General features: G+C 49.9%; 1 protein-coding gene across 14 annotated transcripts in view; it reads right to left on the bottom strand.

Annotated features, from left to right (window-relative positions):
• Positions 1 to 19,904, bottom strand: part of LOC144127822 (rifampicin phosphotransferase-like) — a 685,750-nt gene that overhangs the window by 558,558 nt on the left and 107,288 nt on the right. For all 14 annotated transcript variants that reach the window (XR_013313574.1, XR_013313577.1, XR_013313576.1 and 11 more), the window contains one exon: positions 19,398 to 19,450. Coding sequence is in view for 6 of the 14 variants with exons in the window: in XM_077660767.1 (XP_077516893.1) it covers positions 19,398 to 19,450 (53 nt within the window). In the remaining 8 variants the exon portion in view is untranslated. The remainder of the gene's footprint in view (positions 1 to 19,397; positions 19,451 to 19,904) is intronic.

The raw sequence follows: 19,904 nt of genomic DNA, 5'->3' as shown, positions 1-19,904 counted from the left end.
CTCACCGGCTCATCCGTCACCACCTGTCACGGTTCCGCTGACATACGCTGACGTTGTCGCCAGACCACAACCTGTGGCGGCTCCGCTCACATATGCCGAAGCCGTCGCGAGACCGCCTCCTGTCGCGGCTCCAGTGACATATGCCGATGTCGTAGCAAGACCGCAGCCGCCAATCTATAGTGCGCCTCCGGCGCATTTGCGAGGGCCAGTGGCTTACCGACGACCTACTCCAAGGGTCAGCGATTCCTGGCGCACAACGGACAATCGGCCGATTTGCTTCTTTTGTGGTCTCCCAGGTCATGTAGCTCGGCATTGCCGCCGTCGTCTCCCGGACGCGGAAATTCCTCCCCAAGCTCCTGGGTACTGGCCCCCACCGAGTCAGTACTCTGTGCCAGCTGCGCCGCCGCAAAGTCGTACTTCCTAGCCGGACCGTTCCACCCTCTCCAGCCGCCGGCCCTCTTCTCCACGACGCCGGTCTATTTCGCCTATGCGACGTCGCCCCACCGCTAACCAGGAGGAAAACTAGGCGCCGCAGTTCCTGAGGCGAGAACTGCGTCCACAACGAACTTCGAAAGGCCTCATCCGTCAGCCGCTAACCTCATTGAAATTTCCGTCGACGGCGTTTCTGTCATGGCGCTTGTCGACACTGGTGCTGCCGTTTCCGTCATGGACGCAAAGCTGTGTAGTTCTTTAAGAAAAGTAAGGACGCCAATTGCTGGACTCTCACTGCGCACCGCCAGCGCTCAGAACATCCAGCCGTCAGCAGCGTGTACCGCTCGCGTTGTAATCCAGGGGACCATTTATGCCGTCGAATTCGTCGTACTGCCCTGCTGTTCTCATGCTGTTATCCTGGGCTGGGATTTCCTATCGCGCCATGCTGCTATCATCGATTGTGCTCGAGCTGAAGTCGAGTTCTCTCACCTGCCCGAAGCTGTCTTGGACACTGCCCCTCCTGGTGCCTGTGTTAAGGCCCTAGTTGCCGAAGACATTGACCTGCCTCCCTGCTCTTCAGTCCTCGTACCCCTCTCTTGCGGCCCTCTTCGCGACGACACTGTCCTTTTCACTCCGTCCCCTATCTTTCTGCACCGCAAGTGTCTGCCTCTGCCATACGCTGTACTGACTATATCCGCTGGCCTCTCCGTACTGTTCGTGTCTAACCCATTCTCGTTCCCCAACGCCTTGCGCCTAGGTGAATGTCTCGGCACGGTACAACCATTCGCGTCTCTGCTCATCCGCGAAGAGACGGACGACGCGCCGCACCTCTCCATAGCCGCACTCAGCCCACCTACTGCTGCGCCCGATCCCTCCTCAACCGAAGCATTCCTTCGCTCCATCGATGACAACCTTCCAGCGCCGCAAAGGGCACAGCTTCTCACTTTACTTAATCAGTTTCGCTCATCATTTGACTCACATCAAAGTTCCTTGGGCCAAACTTCCACTGTCACCCATGCCATCGACACAGGTGACCACGCACCGCTGCGACAACGTCCCTATCGTGTGTCTGTCGCCGAGCGCCAAGTTATTGAAGACCAAGTCGACAAGATGCTCCAGAGCGGCGTCATTCAGCCCTCAAGCAGCCCATGGGCGTCGTCTGTGGTGCTCGTCAAAAAGAAGGATGGCTCCATACGCTTCTGTGTAGATTACCGCCGCCTTAATAAGATTACGCGCAAAGATGTCTATCCCCTCCCGCGCATAGACGACGCTCTGGACTCTTTGCAAGGGGCCGAACTCTTTTCATCTCTTGATTTGCGTTCCGGGTACTGGCAAGTTCCTATGAAAGAAGCCGATCGCCCCAAAACCGCCTTTGTGACACCGGATGGCTTGTATGAATTTACGGTGATGCCCTTCGGGCTTTGTAACGCCCCCGCGACTTTTGAGAGGATGATGGACACCATTTTGCGCGGACTTAAGTGGAAGACATGCCTTTGCTACCTCCACGACATTGTGGTCTTTTCCCCGGACTTTGACACCCACCTCTCCCGTTTGAAGCACGTCTTGACCTGCCTCTCTGACGCCGGCCTGCAGCTGAACTTAAAAAAATGCCGTTTTGCCGCTCGTCAATTAACCATCTTAGGTCATGTTGTCTCTAAGCAGGGCGTCAGTCCCGACCCAGCGAAACTTCGTGCTGTGGTTGACTTTCCCAAACCTACCTCCATCAAAGACCTGCGCAGCTTCCTGGGTTTGTGCTCATATTTCCGCCGGTTTATTCGCAACTTTGCGTCCATTGCTGCGCCTTTGACTCAACTGCTGTCTGGAAGTGCGGATTTATCACTGTGGTCTCCAGCGTGCGACGACGCATACACCACCTTGCGCCGTCTCCTCACGGCGCCACCCATTCTGCGCCATTTCGACTCGGCCGCTCCTACCGAAGTTCACACGGACGCCAGCGGTGTTGGCCTCGGCGCTGTCCTCGCCCAACGCAAACCTGGCTTTGACGAATACGTCGTTGCTTATGCTAGCCGCACACTCACACCAGCAGAACGCAACTACTCCGTAACTGAAAAAGAGTGTTTGGCGATTGTATGGGCCCTCGCGAAGTTTCGACCGTACATTTATGGGCGCCCTTTTGACGTTGTGACCGACCACCATGCGCTCTGTTGGCTTTGCAACCTGAAAGACACCTCCGGCCGCCTCGCTAGGTGGGCCCTTCGCTTGCAAGAATATGATATCCGCGTCGTGTATCGCACCGGCCGCAAGCATCAAGACGCCGATGCACTGTCACGCTGCCCCCTTCCAGCCGAGATCGCCAGCCTTTCCACCTCCGACGCTTCTCTGCCCTTGCTTCGCCTCAGCGACATGCCTTCAGCGCAACGCATGGATCCCTGGATCGCTTCCCTTCTCGACTTTCTCGCCAACCCGACGGCTGCTTCACCGTCACGTGCGCTCCGCCGCCAAGCTGCCCATTTTGCGATCCGTGACACCCTACATTATCGCCGTAACTACAACTCCGAAGGTCGCAAGTGGCTGCTCGTTATTCCACGTCATTTACGCTCGGAGATATGCGCATACTTCCATGCTGCCCCCCACAGCGGTCACGCGGGCGTTTTCAAGACCTACACCCGCATACGGCTGCGCTACTACTGGCGCGGAATGTACACCTTTATCATGAAGTACGTGCGCGCATGCATTCCCTGCCAACGTCGCAAGACACCTCCCCATCGTTCTACTGCTGAGCTGCAGCCGTTACCATGCCCTCCACGCCCGTTCGACCGCGTTGGCATTGATTTATACGGTCCGCTTCCATACACTGCAGACGGCAACCGTTGGGCTATAGTAGCGGTGGATCACCTTACACGATATGCCGAAACTGCTGCCCTTCCGGCTGCCACAGCGACGGACGTCGCCTCCTTCATTTTGCACCGATTCATCCTTCGCCACGGTGCACCTCGTGAACTGCTCAGTGACCGAGGCCGCGTGTTCTTATCTGAGGTGGTGAAGGCGCTTCTCAAAGAGTGCAACACGATTCGCCGAACTACCACCGCCTATCATCCGCAGACCAATGGCCTCACTGAGCGATTTAACCGCACACTCTGAGACATGCTCTCCAAGTACGTCGCTTCTGACCACACGAATTGGGATCTCGTCCTTCCGTACGTTACTTATGCGTACAATACCGCTACGCAGTCTACCACCGGATTCTCTCCTTTCTTCCTACTTTACGGCCGCCAACCCTCTGCTACTATCGACACTATCCTCCCTTACCGCCCTGATGAATCCGAATATCGGCCTGTTTCCGACGCCGCGCAACACGCCGAAGCCTGCCGCCAAATTGCCCGGTCACTCACCACTGACACCCAGCATCGCCAGCGCTCCCGCCTCGACCAAGACCAAACCCCACCGAACTACACTTCTGGTGCACTTGTGTGGCTCTGGATCCCTTCAGGAACTCCCGGTCTCTCCTCAAAATTTCTTGCGAAGTACCATGGTCCCTACCGTGTGCTGGAGCGCACCTCTCCGGTTAATTATATCGTGGAACCCCTCACGCCGTCTCCTGATCTCCGCCGCCGAGGACGGGAGACCGTTCATGTCCAGCGCCTCAAGCCCTACTACGACCCCGCCGTCTTGCCATCATCCTAAGTCGCCAGGATGGCTCCTCTTGTCCCCGGGGTGATTGTAAGGCTAAAGAAGAAGATGCGTCTGATGATTTGAAAAGACGAAGACGAGGTGACAGTGTTCTCGAGAGTTTTTGCCAGCGCTACGCTTGTGTGTCTTTTGCCGATCTGATCCCAGACTGCTGCCGTTGCCGTTCCCGTCGCCCCAGTACCTCGTAACAAACCCCCCGTTACAATATATATATATATATATATATATATATATATATATATATATATATATATATATATATATATATATATATGTTACGAACGTAGGTTGCGTTGGCTCGCAGAATAAAGATTTAAGTGGGCACTTCTACAAAGACACATTTATTTACCAACGTTTCGACCGCTGTGCGGTTTTCTACAGTCCTGGAGAAGACCGCACCGCGATCGAAACGTTGGTAAATAAATGTGTCTTTGCAGAAGTGCCCACTTCTCTTATATATATATATATATATATATATATATATATATATATATATATATATATATATATATATATATATATATATTGTCACGGAGTTCTCACGGAGAGACGCTTCAACAGCTGGAGTCGGCAAGAGGAGACGGTAATGGCGGCCGATCCGTGATAGCACGATCGCAACCTCATCGTCTTCGCGGACAGCTTGCGCCACCTGGCAACACTAGGTGGCATTATTCCCCCCTCCGAAAAAGAAGGGCATCGCAGTGGGGCCGCCAGCAGCGTAGGCGCGCTAAGGTTCAGAAGGGAAACAGAGAAGGACGCGAGGAAAACGGAGCACACACAGAGTCACAACGGAGGGCCGCTAAGCCGTTTTCGGGCATAGTACGGCTTAAGCCGCACAACGTGCACAATGTCAGAGCTGTTGGGCTGTCGACGTCTCGGTTGCGCGGCACCGTCGGGAACCACTTCATAGGTAACATCACTGATACGCCGTAGCACTTTATAGGGGCCAAAGTACCGGCAGAGTAGTTTCTCGGACAAGCCCTGGCGGCGGACAGGTGTCCACACCCAAACTTGTTCACCGGGATTGTAGTCGACCTGTCGGTGTCGAAGGTTGTAACGGCGCGCATCAGTGCCCTGCTGCTGGCCGATGTGTACGCGGGCAAGCTGACGGGCTTCTTCAGCGCGTTGGGCAATTTCATGAGCATCGGGTGCGAGTTGGTCGTCATCGAGGCATGGTAGCATCGCGTCAAGCATGCTCTGGACTTCACGTCCATATACAAGACGAAAGGGAGTAAAGCGTGTAGTCTCCTGGAGGGCCGTGTTGTACGCAAATGTGACGTACGGTAGCACCTCATCCCAAGTTTTGTGCTGAACGTCTACGTACATTGACAGCATGTCCGCAAAGGTCTTGTTTAAGCGCTCGGTTAGCCCATTGCTCTGCGGATGATAAGCTGTGGTCTTGCGATGGCTAGTGCAGCTCAACGTAAATATATGGTCGATTAGCTGCGCTGTAAACGCTGTGCCTCTGTCGGTAATAACGCACGAAGGGGCTCCGTGCCGCAAGACGATGTTTTGCATGAAAAAGTCGGCGACCTCTGAAGCTGTGGCACAGGGTATCGCCTTGGTCTCGGCGTAGCGAGTCAAATAGTCAGTAGCGACTATGATCCACTTGTTTCCTGAGAGTGACAACGGAAAAGGACCGAGAAGGTCCATTCCTATTTGATCGAACGGAGAGCGGGGTGTAGTAACGGGCTTGAGAAAACCCGCCGGCTTAAGCGGTGGCGTCTTCCGGCGCTGGCATTCACGGCAGCTTTTTACGTACCTTTGGACATCGTCCGAGAGTCCGGGCCAGTAGTACATGTTGCGTATCCTGGCGAGCGTCCGGGAAAAACCCAGATGGCCTGAAGTGGGCTCGTCGTGGCATGCCAATAAAATGTCGGCGCGAAGATCGGCCGGAAGTACCAGAAGGTAAGCTCTTTCTTGGCCTCTCGAGTTCTTCTTGTATAAGATACCTTCGCGCAAACAGAAAGAGCCGAGACGTCGAGCGAAGTGTCGTGGTAGAGGCATGGCGTGACCTTCAAGGTTGTCAATCAGCGGTCGGAGGTCCGTGTCAGCCCGCTGCCGGGCTATTATGTCCGATGCATTAAGTATACCGAGGAAACCGCTGTCGTCGTCGATTTCGGGACCGGAAGAGTCGAGTGGTGCACGCGACAGCGTGTCGGCGTCTTCGTGTTTACGGCCCGACTTATATACGATGGTAATGTCGAATTCTTGGAGCCGTAAACTCCAGCGGGCCAATCGTCCAGACGGGTCTCGCAAATTAGCCAGCCAGCATAGGCAGTGGTGGTCGGTTACGACTTTGAATGCGCGGCCGTAAAGGTAAGGGCGAAATTTCATGGTGGCCCATACGACAGCAAGGCATTCCTTCTCTGACGTAGAGTAATTGCGTTCGGCGCGGGAGAGAGTACGGCTAGCATAGGCTATAACTCTCTCAATGCCCTCTTGGTGTTGGACAAGGACAGCTCCAAGACCGATATTGCTGGCGTCGGTGTGGATCTCGGTGTCGGCCTCTTCGTCGAAGTGTGCAAGAACGGGAGATGTCTGAAGGCGTTGGCGGAGCGAAGAGAAAGCCGTCTCTTGGTCTATTGTCCAAACGAAGGAGGTGTTGCTCCTGGTGAGGCGCGTCAACGGCTCTGCAATTTTTGCGAAGTCCGCAATAAACCGTCGGTAATATGCACAGAGACCCAGAAAACGCTGGACAGCTTTCTTGTCAGTCGGAGTAGGAAAATTGGCGACGGCGGCTGTCTTGTCGGGGTCGGGTCGAACTCCGTCGGCGCTCACAACGTGACCGAGGAACCTGAGCTCTGTGTAACCGAAGTGGCACTTCTGGGGCTTCAGCGTAAGGTCAGCGGAATGGAGGGCTCTGAGGACAGTTCGCAGGCGCACGAGATGCTGTTCAAAAGTTTCTGAAAAAACGACAACGTCGTCCAGGTATACAAGACAACTTTGCCACTTGAGGCCGGTGAGGACAGTGTCCATCATCCGTTGAAACGTCGCTGGCGCAGAGCACAAGCCAAAAGGCAGCACTTTGAATTCATAGAGGCCATCTGGTGTAACGAAGGCAGTTTTTTCGCGGTCCCGTTTGTCCACTTCAATTTGCCAATAACCGCTCTTCAGGTCAATGGATGAAAAGTACTTAGCACGCCGTAATCTGTCCAGGGAGTCATCAATGCGGGGCAACGGGTAGACGTCCTTTTTAGTCACATTGTTTAATTTACGGTAGTCCACGCAGAATCGAAGTGTTCCATCCTTCTTTTTAACAAGGACAACAGGCGAAGACCACGGGCTTTGGGAAGGTTGAACTACACCGTCGTCAATCATCTCCTGAACTTGCTTTTGGATTACTTCCCGTTCTTTGGCGGAAACACGATAAGGCTGCTGGCGGATAGGGCGAGCGTCGTCATACGTAATGATCCGGTGTTGCGTTAGGGGCGTTTGACGAACTTTCGACGAAGAAGCGAAACACTGTTTATACTCCAATAGCAAGTGCTCTAAGGCCAGGCGCTTTCCTTCGGGGAGGTTGCAGTTGATGTCGACATTCGGAACAGATTGGTCGTCAGTGGCGCGCGATGATTGGTCGTCAGGGGCCGCTGCCGCGAACGCAAAGCAGACCGGAACATCCACAACCGCTTCAGCGGTAGCGATCGCAGTTCCAGAGAAAAGGTGCTGGTGCTCTGGAGAAAAATTTGTAACAAGGATCGCAGACCGGCCAGCGCGAATTGTTAGTAAGCTTCGAGCGGCGCAGATGCCTTGAGTCAGGAGGAGCGAATGATTAGCCTCGGCGACTGCTTCAGCGTCGTGCAACTCAGCACAGGCGACTTCAATCAAAACACTGCTACGGGGCGGAAGTGTGACGCTGTCGGCGAAAACGCGAAGTGCGGCACTGCGTTGGCAGGAGTTGTCGAGTTCGGCGGCTTGCTCTGTGGAAAACATGACGATTTGGTTGCGCAGATCGATAATTGCTCCATACTCCCGCAGAAAGTCGATGCCGAGGATTAGGTCCCGAGAACACTCGCCCAGGACGATGCAGCTGACGACGAACGTGGACTTGCTGATCTGAACGCGAGCAGTGCACATACCCTTGGGCGTAACCAGATGACCGCCGGCAGTTCGAAGGTGCGCGCCAGGCCAAGGGGTAATCACTTTTTTCAGAATGGTCGCCAGTTGTCCACTTAAGATCGAATAATCGGCCCCGGTATCAACTAATGCGCTTACTCGGCGACCATCGATAAGAACGGGTATTTCTAAAGAAACGCGGTTTTTTAACTCTGGTGATGGCGTCGGCGGGTTTTTGTCGGATTGTAGCGGCGACGACGGGAGGTCTTCAGCACAGCGCCCCCCAGCGACCTCGCCCCCGAAGGTCGCGGGTTTCAGTTTTCCCGACGAGGACTTGGCGATCGGCCCGGTGCCGCTCGCGAAAAGCCGGGAGGTGTCGGGGAAGAGCGCCTCGGTGAGGGTGAGCGCGACTGCCGCTGCGCTCGGGATGGATTGCGCTGGTCCGCAAGGAATTCTTCAATTTCAGGGGGTCGTTCACCTTGACGGGGTCTCGGTGAGTCGGTGCGGAAGCCTTGGATGCCGATGCGTCGGTAATAACAATTTCGATAAAGATGACCTGGCTCTCCGCAGTGAAAACAGAGCGGTCGTCGGTTAGGTGTACGCCAAACGTCGGCCTTTCGGAGGGGTGCTCGACGATCCTCGAAGTACTGCACCGGTTGCACAGAGGGCCGCGGGGCTTGAGGCGTGGCGTGAATTGGTGGCGGCGAAGCGGGAGCCGGACGCCTTGCAACTTCGGCGTACGTCGGACGGTGGTAGTCCCCAGGCAGAGGTGGTACGTCGACCACAGGAACAGGGCCCCGGAACGCCTGTTGCACCTCCTCTCGTACAAGAGCGGAGATGGAACCGAGCGCAGGCTGCGACGGGCTACAAAATTTGTGAAGCTCCTCACGCACGATTGTGCGAATAAGTTCCCGCAAATCATCAGGATGCTGTCCGATGGTGGCAAACGATGATGTGACTGCAGCAGCATGCACGGGCCGGTCGTAACTGGCGCAACGCTGTTGCAGGACCTTCTCCATCGTTGTGGCTTCCGAAAGAAATGCAGCAACTGTAGATGGTGGGCTGCGCACGAGGCCTGCGAACAGCTGCTCTTTGACGCCTCTCATTAAGTGCCGAAGTTTCTTCTCTTCAGGCATGGCAGGATCAGCTCTCCGGAAGAGCCGCGTCATGTCCTCGACGTACATTTGTACGCTTTCGTTCGGTAGCTGGACGCGGGACTGGATTGCCCGCTCCGCTCTTTCGCGGCGATCCGCGCTGGTGTAGGCCTCCAGCAGGCGACGGCGAAACTCTCGCCAGGAAGTTAGAACTTCCTCACGGTTCTCAAACCACGTGCGGGCGCCATCCTCTAGGCTAAAGTAGACGTTTCTTAGTTTCGCGGCGTCGTCCCACTGGTTATAAGCAGCCACACGCTCGAAGTGAAGGAACCAGTCCTCCACGTCTTCGAAAAGGTCCCCGTGGAAGGCCTTGGGAACCCGCGGGGTCTGCAAGGTATAGTGGGCAGGTGTAGCACCGGCAGCTTGCGTGAGAATACCGGTGGCTGGTATCATGACTGGCGCGAGTGGTCCAAGCTCCGGTGAAAGTCCCTGCAGCCTCCGGCTGAAGCGGTGTACCGGGGTGGCAATCGGCGCAGGGCTGGCGGCACGGCTCCCTGGAGGGGTTTCTTGCATGGGATACTCGTACCCAGCACCTCCACCAAATTGTCACGGAGTTCTCACGGAGAGTTCTCACGGAGCGCTCGTCCTGTCTACTTCTTTGTCTGTGTCTCTGTTATATGCGCTAGTCTTTTAATTCATGATGAAACACCAACTAGCCCAGCTTTCCGCCTTGATCTCACGGAGAGACGCTTCAACAGCTGGAGTCGGCAAGAGGAGACGGTAATGGCGGCCGATCCGTGATAGCACGATCGCAACCTCATCGTCTTCGCGGACAGCTTGCGCCACCTGGCAACACTAGGTGGCAATATATATATATATATATATATATATATATATATATATATATATATATATATATATATATATATATATATATATATATATATATATATATATATATATATATATATATATATATATATATTGTCGATGGACTGCCTATAGGACTTGTATTGCCTACTGACTGTTCTCTGCGGTTCGTCTATAGAGCGTCTAAAATTTATACACAAAAGTCTAAGGACAGTCTGTAGACTCTCTAAAGAAGATTCATAAGGGTTTAACCAGATCCAATTGAGCATCTCACGCTCAAATATGATAAACCAAGACCTGTGAGAGCTACTTGTACACAATTCTATGGAACCCACTTGATCCTCACACACTCGTACGGGATCACTTAATACACGTAATAGCTGCATGCGCTGGTTAACGTCAAAGACGTTCTCCCCAAAGAAAAGTACCCTGGCGTTGTTTGCAGCGTCCCCTGCTCTGATTGTGACAGCGTCTACATCGGCGAGACTGGTGATTTTAATAGACGCCTAAAAGAACATTGTAATGACGTTAGAAACAAAAAAGTGAACTCTAATGCTATCGCCGAACACTCCGTATCAACCGGCCACGATATTGACTGGGGTAGGGCACACGTGCTGGCAACTGAAAAGAATCAGTACCGTCGCCTTCACCTCGAATCATTATTCATTCAAACGACTAATCGCACCCTCAATCGCAACACTGGAAATCTAACTCCTGTATACGCACGCTCCCTGCGCCCTCTTTTCAAACGTATTTAATCCTGATGCACTTTCTAATCCTTCTCATTGTGAACAAGGCTCCCGTACGGGAGCCGAAACGTCATTTTGTTTTTTTTTTTGTTTTTTACTTTTGGTCGGCGTCCTCCTTTTAAGTTTTATTATGATCGTCCCCGACCAGACGAGTTTTCGTCCAACTTTCGACTTCATCAACCTTCGCCGGGCGTACGGCCAACCCATCGTCACAAGCATCCGTCAGTACGTGTCCCTGGTCACCCGTGTCGCATCGTTCAAAGGCCATCTTCAATTCAACCTGACGTGCAAGTCTTTAGCACTTATTCCACGATCGCTTCGTTTGATTCGTCCCGTCTGCACATCCTTCGGGCTGAACGTTATTGCGAAGGCTGAACGTTCGCTCCTCCAAGCCAGGATACTTGAATGCAAACAAAAGCTTAGAGCAATGGAAAATGAAGCCTTTTTCGCCCGCCGCCGCCTGGAATCCCGCTACCCGAAGGAATTTCCTAGCATTCAGCTGCATGCCAATCATAAAGCAACCACGGTGTCTCGGTCCGCTGACCGTGCACACAATAACAAGTTACGTCAACTCCTTCCGCTCCCTTCAACTACAGAGAAAGCTGCGCCTTCAACGGTTGTTCATAACCTTTTTTCTTATAAACCCAACAGCGCCGAGCTTTCTGTTTTAAACCTGGGCCTAAATTTCAACACTGGACCTACCCTGGATGCCAAAAAACTTGTGTGTGCCGTGGAAAACGCGGTTAACCAGGTTGAAACTTCGCGCCGAGATGAAGCAAGGACTCGTGCTGTCAGCGTCCTCTCCAGGCACCACCCACAGCATCACACGTCCCCACTGACCACTGAACAGCGTGAAGCTGTGAGGAGCCTTCGCAAGAACATGGATCTTGTTATACTTCCAGCAGACAAAGGAAACATGACAGTTCTTCTGGACCGCAATGACTACATAAGCAGAATGCAAGATGCAAGATGCAAGATGACGCCACCTACTCCCGTCTCGACAAGGACCCGACCACAAAGGTGCAGCGCGCTTTACAAAGACTACTTTCTGACGTGTTCAAATTCGTTCCTCCTTCCCACAAAGCACTTTACTTCAAACTGTTGTGCACGAATGCTTCCGCCCCCGCTCTTTACGGGCTTCCAAAGGTGCACAAACCTGGTATGCCGATGCGGCCCATCGTAGACTACAGTCGTTCTCCTCTTCACAGTTTATCCAGCTACCTTCACCGGATCCTCAGGCCACTTGTCGGTCTCGTCTCAACACACGTACGCAACTCGACTGACTTCATCAAGAAGGTAAGCGACGTATCACCGGACGATGACGAGTACATGGTTTCGTTTGACGTCAAGTCGCTTTTCACATGCGTTCCCGTTGACCTCGCCGTACAAGTGTGTTCTGCTGCCCTTGAAGCTGACAATTGTTTACCACAAAGGACCCCCATTGACATTTCAGATCTCCGCAGGCTCGTACAGTTCTGCCTGGACAACACTTATTTCGTCTTCCAAGGCTCTTTTTACCGACAACTTCAGGGCACACCAATGGGCGCCTCTATCTCAGTGACTGTCGCGAATCTGACTATGGAATTTGTTGAGCGCCGTGCCCTTGAAACATCCCCATCACCGCCAAGAATCTTTCTTAGATATGTAGATGACTGCTTCTGCCTCATTCGGAAAGATGATTTGCTGGCCTTTTCGTCCCATTTAAATTCCATTGAAGAAGCGATTGATTTCACCGTCGAAGAAGAAATTAATGGCGCGTTGCCCTTTCTGGACGTATTGGTAAAACGAAACAGTGGAAAGCTATCATTCAGCGTCTACAGGAAACCCACCCACACCGAAAGATACCTTAACTTCAAATCTGTGCACCCGGCTAATCAAAAGAAATCTTTTGCCACAACCTTGTTCAAACGCGCAGAACGCATATGCAGTTTTCCTGAAGATCGGGCAGTCGACTTTGGTACTGTACGGCAAGAACTCGCGCGAAACGAGTACCCAGCTGCTTTTGTGGCATCCGCTGAAAAGCAGTTATCTTGCCCGACACGTGAAACTCCCGTGTTGTCCCCTCTGAAACGTGCCGCTGTTCCCTACACACCTGGAATAAGCGAAGCCTTGGCGCGTATTCTGCGCACATTCCAAGTTCACGTTGCCCATGTCCCCACAAGGAAACTTCGGCATGCGCTGGTTAACGTCAAAGACGTTCTCCCCAAAGAAAAGTACCCTGGCGTTGTTTACAGCGTCCCGTGCTCTGATTGTGACAGCGTCTACATCGGCGAGACTGGTGATTTTAATAGACGCCTAAAAGAACATTGTAATGACGTTAGAAACAAAAAAGTGAACTCTAATGCTATCGCCGAACACTCCGTATCAACTGGCCACGATATGGACTGGGGTAGGGCACACGTGCTGGCAACTGAAAAGAATCTGTACCGTCGCCTTCACCTCGAATCATTATTCATTCAAACGACTAATCGCACCCTCAATCGCAACACTGGAAATCTAACTCCTGTATACGCACGCTCCCTGCGCCCTCTTTTCAAACGTATTTAATCCTGATGCACTTTCTAATCCTTCTCATTGTGAACAAGGCTCCCGGACGGGAGCCGAAACGTCATTTTGTTGTTTTTTTTTTGTTTTTTACTTTTGGTCGGCGTCCTCCTTTTAAGTTTTATTATGATCGTCCCCGACCAGACGAGTTTTCGTCCAACTCTCGACTTCATCAAATTGACCTTGTCTGGATTAACAGTAGAAGAACGGCATATTGGGCGATTTGGAAATGCTCGATAATATTAAAACAGCGCTAAGCAACAGTCTCGATCGTGGATGTGTTCCCTTCGTTCTTGGTCCTTGTTGCATTGCGAAGATTTAATATTATGGGTTAACAGGGCGGGTTTCTCGCTCGTAATGTCGGTTAGCTGCAGAGTAAGGCGCCCGATAATATTATATTTTAAACCAATGTGAACGCAGAGGTTGTCCTTAGCTCGCTTTGTTCTTAATGTTTATTTCGAGGTGAAATTATGTCGGAAAATTATGACCATATTACATCGTAGCTGCATAAGCGGCTCTCGCAAGCAAGACTTTGTCTCGAAAGGTTCCACCCAGGACCGTATTTTGGGATGCCCTGCTATTAATTATTTTTCTGTCGCTGACAGCCTCACCCGTTTCGTGAAGGCTGATAGTCACTGACAATGGTAAGTCGCCGGATCCGATGCTAAAGCTAGCGCTCTTCACTGTCACAGAGGCAGCCACCGTCGCAACTGTCACCGAAGCTACTCCTATTGCAGGACAAAGACCTCTCTCATACCCCTCTAAGTCCTGTGCCAATTTTGGGCACTCTGTTCACCCCACTAAACATCCGAATCCCAACGACATCGCTGCCATTACATGCCCATCCACATTTGCCGAAGCTGTTACCGACCTTTTTTCAACATAACACTTGCGCAATTGACTTTTTTGTGCCCACCACTTCTGTGATACCACTAGTGGGTCCTTAAGCTATGTAAATTAAATGAAATTAAATTAAATTCACCCAACTTACACTCTGCTGGCCCGGGTTCGTTTGCCTTCGCTTGAAATCCACGCCTCAGAGACCATCGGTAATCGTTCCTTCGAACTGTGCGCCCATGCCCATTAGTTATTCTTGACTTCGACTAGGATATCATCAACTCGCCTTTGTTCCTTGAGCCACTGTGCTGTCTCCCTCACTCTTAATATTACAATTGCCCTTTTCCTCTTCATAGGTGGCTGCATTGTCTTCACTTTTCCTTTTCCTAGCCTCCGTGTTCCTGCCCCATATAGGACAGTACTGGCAACATAGAAGCTACGTATTACATAATTTCCTTCCGAGGGATAGTCGTTTACAATACCTGCCATAAGCAATCCGCGGCATTCTTACTTATCTAGGTATTTCACTTTCATAGTCCCGACTTGCGGTCACTACTTTCCCGAGATAGATATCACCATCATGATCATCATCATCAGTCTGACTACGCCCACTGCAGTGCAAAGGCTTCTCCCATGTCTCTCCAATTAACTGCGTCGTCGGCCAGCTGCGCCCACCGCATGCCCGCAAACTTCTTAATCGCATCCGCCCACCAAACCTTCTGCCGCCCCCTGCTACGCTTGCCTTCTCTTGGAATCCACTCCGTTACCCTTAAGGACCAGCGGTTATCTTGCCTTCGCATTACGTGCCTTGCTCAAGCCCATTTCATCCTCTTGATTTCGACTAGGATATCATTAACACGCGTTTGTTCCCTCTGCCACTGTGCCCGCTTCCGATCTCTTAACGGTATCATTTTTCTTTCCATGCCTAGCTGCGTTATCCTTAAATTAAGTTGAGCCCTTTGCGTTAACCGCTACGTTTCTGCCACGTAGGTGATTACCGGTAAGATGAAAGTGCTATATACTTTTTCTCTCGAGGAATATTGGTAAACTGCTATATATTCTGAGTGAACCTGGTATAAGCGTGCCACCCCATTTTTATTTTTTCAGCTATTGCCTTGTCAAAATCCGGTTCTGGATAATCGGGACTCTCTGGAAACCTCAGCTGTCATACAGGCATTGCGGAGTCAGGATGTAGAAGAGCCTTATGTGAAAATACTGGAAGATATATATATCTACTGCACAGCTATCGTAGTCCTCCATAAAGTCAGCAATAAAATACCAATAAGAAAGGGCGTCAGGTAAGGAGATACGATCTGGCCAGTGCTATTCACCGCCTGTTTACAGGAGGTAATCAGAGGCCTGAATTGGCAACAGTTGGGGATAAGAGTTAATGGAGAATACTTAACTAATCTTCTATTCGTTGGTGACATTGCCTTGCTAAGTCATTCTCTAGATGTATTGCAAAGAATGATCCTTGATTTAGACAGGCAGAACAAAATGGTGGGTCTAGAAATTAACATGTACAGAACCAAAGTAATATTCAACAGCCAAGCAAGGGAACAGCCCTTCACAATGGGAAGTGAGGTGCTGGAAGTGGTAAAAGAATACGTCTACTTGGGGCAGGTAGTGACATCTGATCCGGATCATGAGAGGGAAATAATTAGAAGGATAAGAATGGGGTGGAGCGCATATGACAGGTTCTCACAGATCATGAACAGCAGGCTACCAATATCCCTCAAGAGCAAAGTGTACAGCAGCTGTATCTTACCGGTAGTCACCTACGGGGCAGAAACGTGGAGGCTAACGAAAAGGGTTCAACTTAAATTAAGGACAACGCAGCAAGCCATGGAACGAAAAATGATAGGTGTAACGTTAAGAGACCGGAAGCGAGCAGAGTGGGTGAGGGAACAAACGCTGGTTAATCACATCCTAGTCGAAATCAAGATGAAGAAATGGGCTTGGGCAGGCCTTGTAATGCGAAGGGAAAATAACTGCTGGTCCTTAAGGGTAACAGAATTCCAAGAGAAGGCAAGCGTAGCAGGGAGCGGCAGAAGGTTAGGTGGGCGGATAAGATTAAGAAGTTCGCAGGCATAGGGTGGGCGCAGCTGGCAAGGAACCCTGTTAATTGGAGAGACATGGGAGAGGCCTATGCACTGCAGTGGGTGTAGTCAGGCTGCTGCTGCTGATGATGATGATGAATCCGGTTCCACTAATCTTCTACCTTCTCTAACTAGGCGTGTTCCTTTACCACTTCCAGCACCTCACTACCAATTGTGAACTGCTGTTTACAATTGCGTCACAACTGCTACTTCCACTATACAACTGCCTCTCATTGAATAGTGACGTGCTCCCAGAGTGTCGAACACTGCTTAAGTTTGCACCTTATTAATGCATAGTCCCATCGTTCCGATTTAATTTTGATTTGAGTGTTGAGATCCTCAATCAAACGCAGTAATTGTAGCTCTGGGCATGCTTAGCAGAGCACTGTCATGAAGAAATTTTAGAGTTCGGAAGGGTCCTTCATGAGCTTTTATAATGTCGGATTCCCATTTTAATTCTCTGATTGCTTCCTGTGAAGCTGTAGTGAAAACAAGGGAGAGTTTGTTGCTTTGGCTTACACGCTTCATGATTTTTATAAAGTCACTTCCTCTGAAGTTGAGTCAGGACACTGCCCTAGTTTTTGTAGGTATTTTATAGGGCCTTTTCCTCCGCATAATTGTAGATATTTCGAAGGAAAGATACGTGTTTTTTTTTGCGTTCTACAATTTTGCAAGTGCTTGTTGTATTCTGGCCACTAGTATTATCGTGTCTAATGGCGTGAATATGATCTACTCCTTGTACCCATTCCGGAAAGCCAGACTGTTTTCATGGGTGACTGAAAATTCATAGGACGCCAGTCACTGGTGGGGCAAAAAGCATTAACGTTTGCTAAGAAATTGTTATCGAACCACTATTGGAACTGGATCTCGAAACAATCGGCAGGCTCTGATAATATCGCCTCAGCATTCTTAAAAAGACCTGAAAAAATTCTGGCGAGATTTCTTCTCATAATCTCTCATAATAATCTCTCATTCTCATAATCTCCTTAGATTCAGGCATTCGGTCTCATGACAGGCGTGTTGCGTGCTTTGCACGTGTATTAAAAATAGAAACCTATCGGAAATTAATAATTACCACCGATATCACTCAATTATTTTCCTTACAAATTAATGGAGCATATTATACTGAAATATTTAATCAGTTTTATATATACGAATGTATTAATTTGCAACAGACAATACCGCCTTTGGCAAAGATTTTCCACACCGTACACGAACTAAGTAAAACTCGACAGCGGCCAGCTAGGTTGATGTTACATTTGTGAACTTCTGCTAAGCATTCAATAAGGTTCCTCCTCATAAGCTAATAACTAAATTGAAAGCAATAGGCATCGATCCTCAAGCCATAGCTTGGGTTGTGACATATTTCAGAGGCCTTTGCCCTGCAGTGGGCGTAGTCGAGCTGATGATGATGATGATGATGATGTGGATATTGAAGAGCACTGCTCTCGCTTTCTAGATGTTTACTCGGGTGTTCCACAAGGCTCCGTCTTGGGACTTGATTTATTTAATATTTAAACCAGCGATCTGTTCGGTCAGGTTATCCGCCGATGACTGCACTATTTTTGCAAGTATTGCAGCGAACCATAACGGACGGTCTTGCCCTGCAGCCGATGAAGATGAAACAGCCGAAGCGCGGCCGTGCGAGGTAGCTGGTGTGCTCTGCCTGGCTGTGCTTGGTGTCGCCCGCCGCTGTTCAGATTTGTGTGACTTACGTTCCCAAATTTACTTTCTATATTCATTCTCTCTTACCTTAAACGCGAACTTGCAGGTTCTAGCAGATTGGTGCAAAAAGTTTATTAACTTTTCTTTAAACCGTTTATATAAGCGCTACCAGCAATGTCAACAAAATGAAATTTACGTATGGTACTATGGACAACATAATTAGTCGAGTAGATGAATACCGGTACCAGGGGGTGACTTTAACGTTGGATGTTAAATGCTCAACACATAACTAACATATGATCATCTGTGAGCAGCAAGCTAGGATTCCTAAAATATAAACTCAGCAATTCATCCAAAGCACTTCAGCATCAAGCATACAAATCCTTAGTTCGACCCACTCTTGAAAAGGCTAGCATGTTATGGCACCCATACACTCCAACGAAGATAGAAAAAATTAGAAAACACCCAAAGATAACTGGCATAAGCGAAGGGACTTGAGACAGGTCTGAACCTTTGGCTGGAAGAAGAAAGGCTGCGCTTTTTTCTGTTTCGTTCTCTGTATATAGAAAAACTAGGCATTCAGCCAAATGATTGCTTCGAAAGGCGCACTGCTGCAGGCCTTCCCGACATAAACACGTGCGTATCATCAAACCAGTCTTTGCCCGCACAAATTCGAAGAAATGTTCATTCTTGGCGAAACTGATATCCGATTTTAATGAGTTGTCTAAGGATTCACCTCTCCTTTCTCCAATGCCGGGAGAGCTTATTTATATGGCTCCATGATTAAAAATGGTTATTTATTAGCTCAGACATAGTCTATTTTGTTTATTCGGCAGTGTTTGCGGCACGAAATTCCGCATCATGTACTTTATATTACAACTGTGTTGATTTGTGTCAGTGTACAATTTCTTGTGTAAAATTATTTGTGACCGCCCTATTTGTGCTGATTCTGAGGCACAGGTCTTATTAACAAATGAATGTACTTTCTACTGCTTGGACCCATTCGATCTGCAGTGTTTTGTAAATAAAATAAAGAAATAATGTTCTCTAAATTCTTACCTTGCCAAATGACTTGTAGGCAACGGACAGTAAGCCATGTAATTTTGCCTCGTCTGCCATCCCCTGTCATGTGTGTTTATATGATGCTAGCGAAGAAAGAATAGAAGCAAATAATTGCCACCGGCTGCTAGAGCTCACGGGGGGTAATGGACACTCATTTGGAGGGTTTCCTTAACATGGCCACAATGGAAGCGGACCGCGGTGCTTTTAGATTTTGCTCACAGGCCAATGTGCCAACGCGGTGTAGAATCTGGCCCCCGACCCTGTTCTCGGTGAAAGAACGGCGAGGAAGCTTGTTTGGAGGCTGGAAAGAAAAACAGAAAAACTACATGCGCACTTACCTCGAGGAATCCGAAGTGATGATCCTCCACGTAAGGTTCGTCAATAATGTGACCTGCGAAATATTACTGCTTTGAGAGCCCATTTAAAGAACACATTTAAACGCGAGCAATATGCAGCTACCAGCATACTGGAACGGCACAGTTCATGTATGTTGTTCAATTTATGTTATTTTATTTTATTTATAAATTCAGGTCTCAAAAGAAGCATTTAGTAAGGGGTCTCAAATACAGAAGTTTTTGTAAAGTAGGTTAGAAACAAAAGCATTATGGTAAGTACAACAAAACAGCTAAAAACTTGAAGGATAAGATGTCGCAATTCACAAAACAGAACTATGCGTCATGGAACAAAATAAGGTGAATACACAATTTATAATGCAAATACAGACAAAAACATGAGGACAGCTGCGCACAAACAGAATCATCGAGGAAAGAGTGTCAAGCGGCCAAAAACAGTGATATGCCTTTCTTCTTTCACTCCCTACTTTATCCCTTCCCTTACGGCGCGGT

This window comes from Amblyomma americanum, chromosome 4 (assembly GCF_052857255.1).
Source record: "Amblyomma americanum isolate KBUSLIRL-KWMA chromosome 4, ASM5285725v1, whole genome shotgun sequence".
NCBI lineage: Eukaryota > Metazoa > Arthropoda > Arachnida > Ixodida > Ixodidae > Amblyomma > Amblyomma americanum.
The sequence above is the reverse complement of the archived record's forward strand: the minus strand, read 5'-3'. Positions and strand labels throughout refer to the sequence as shown.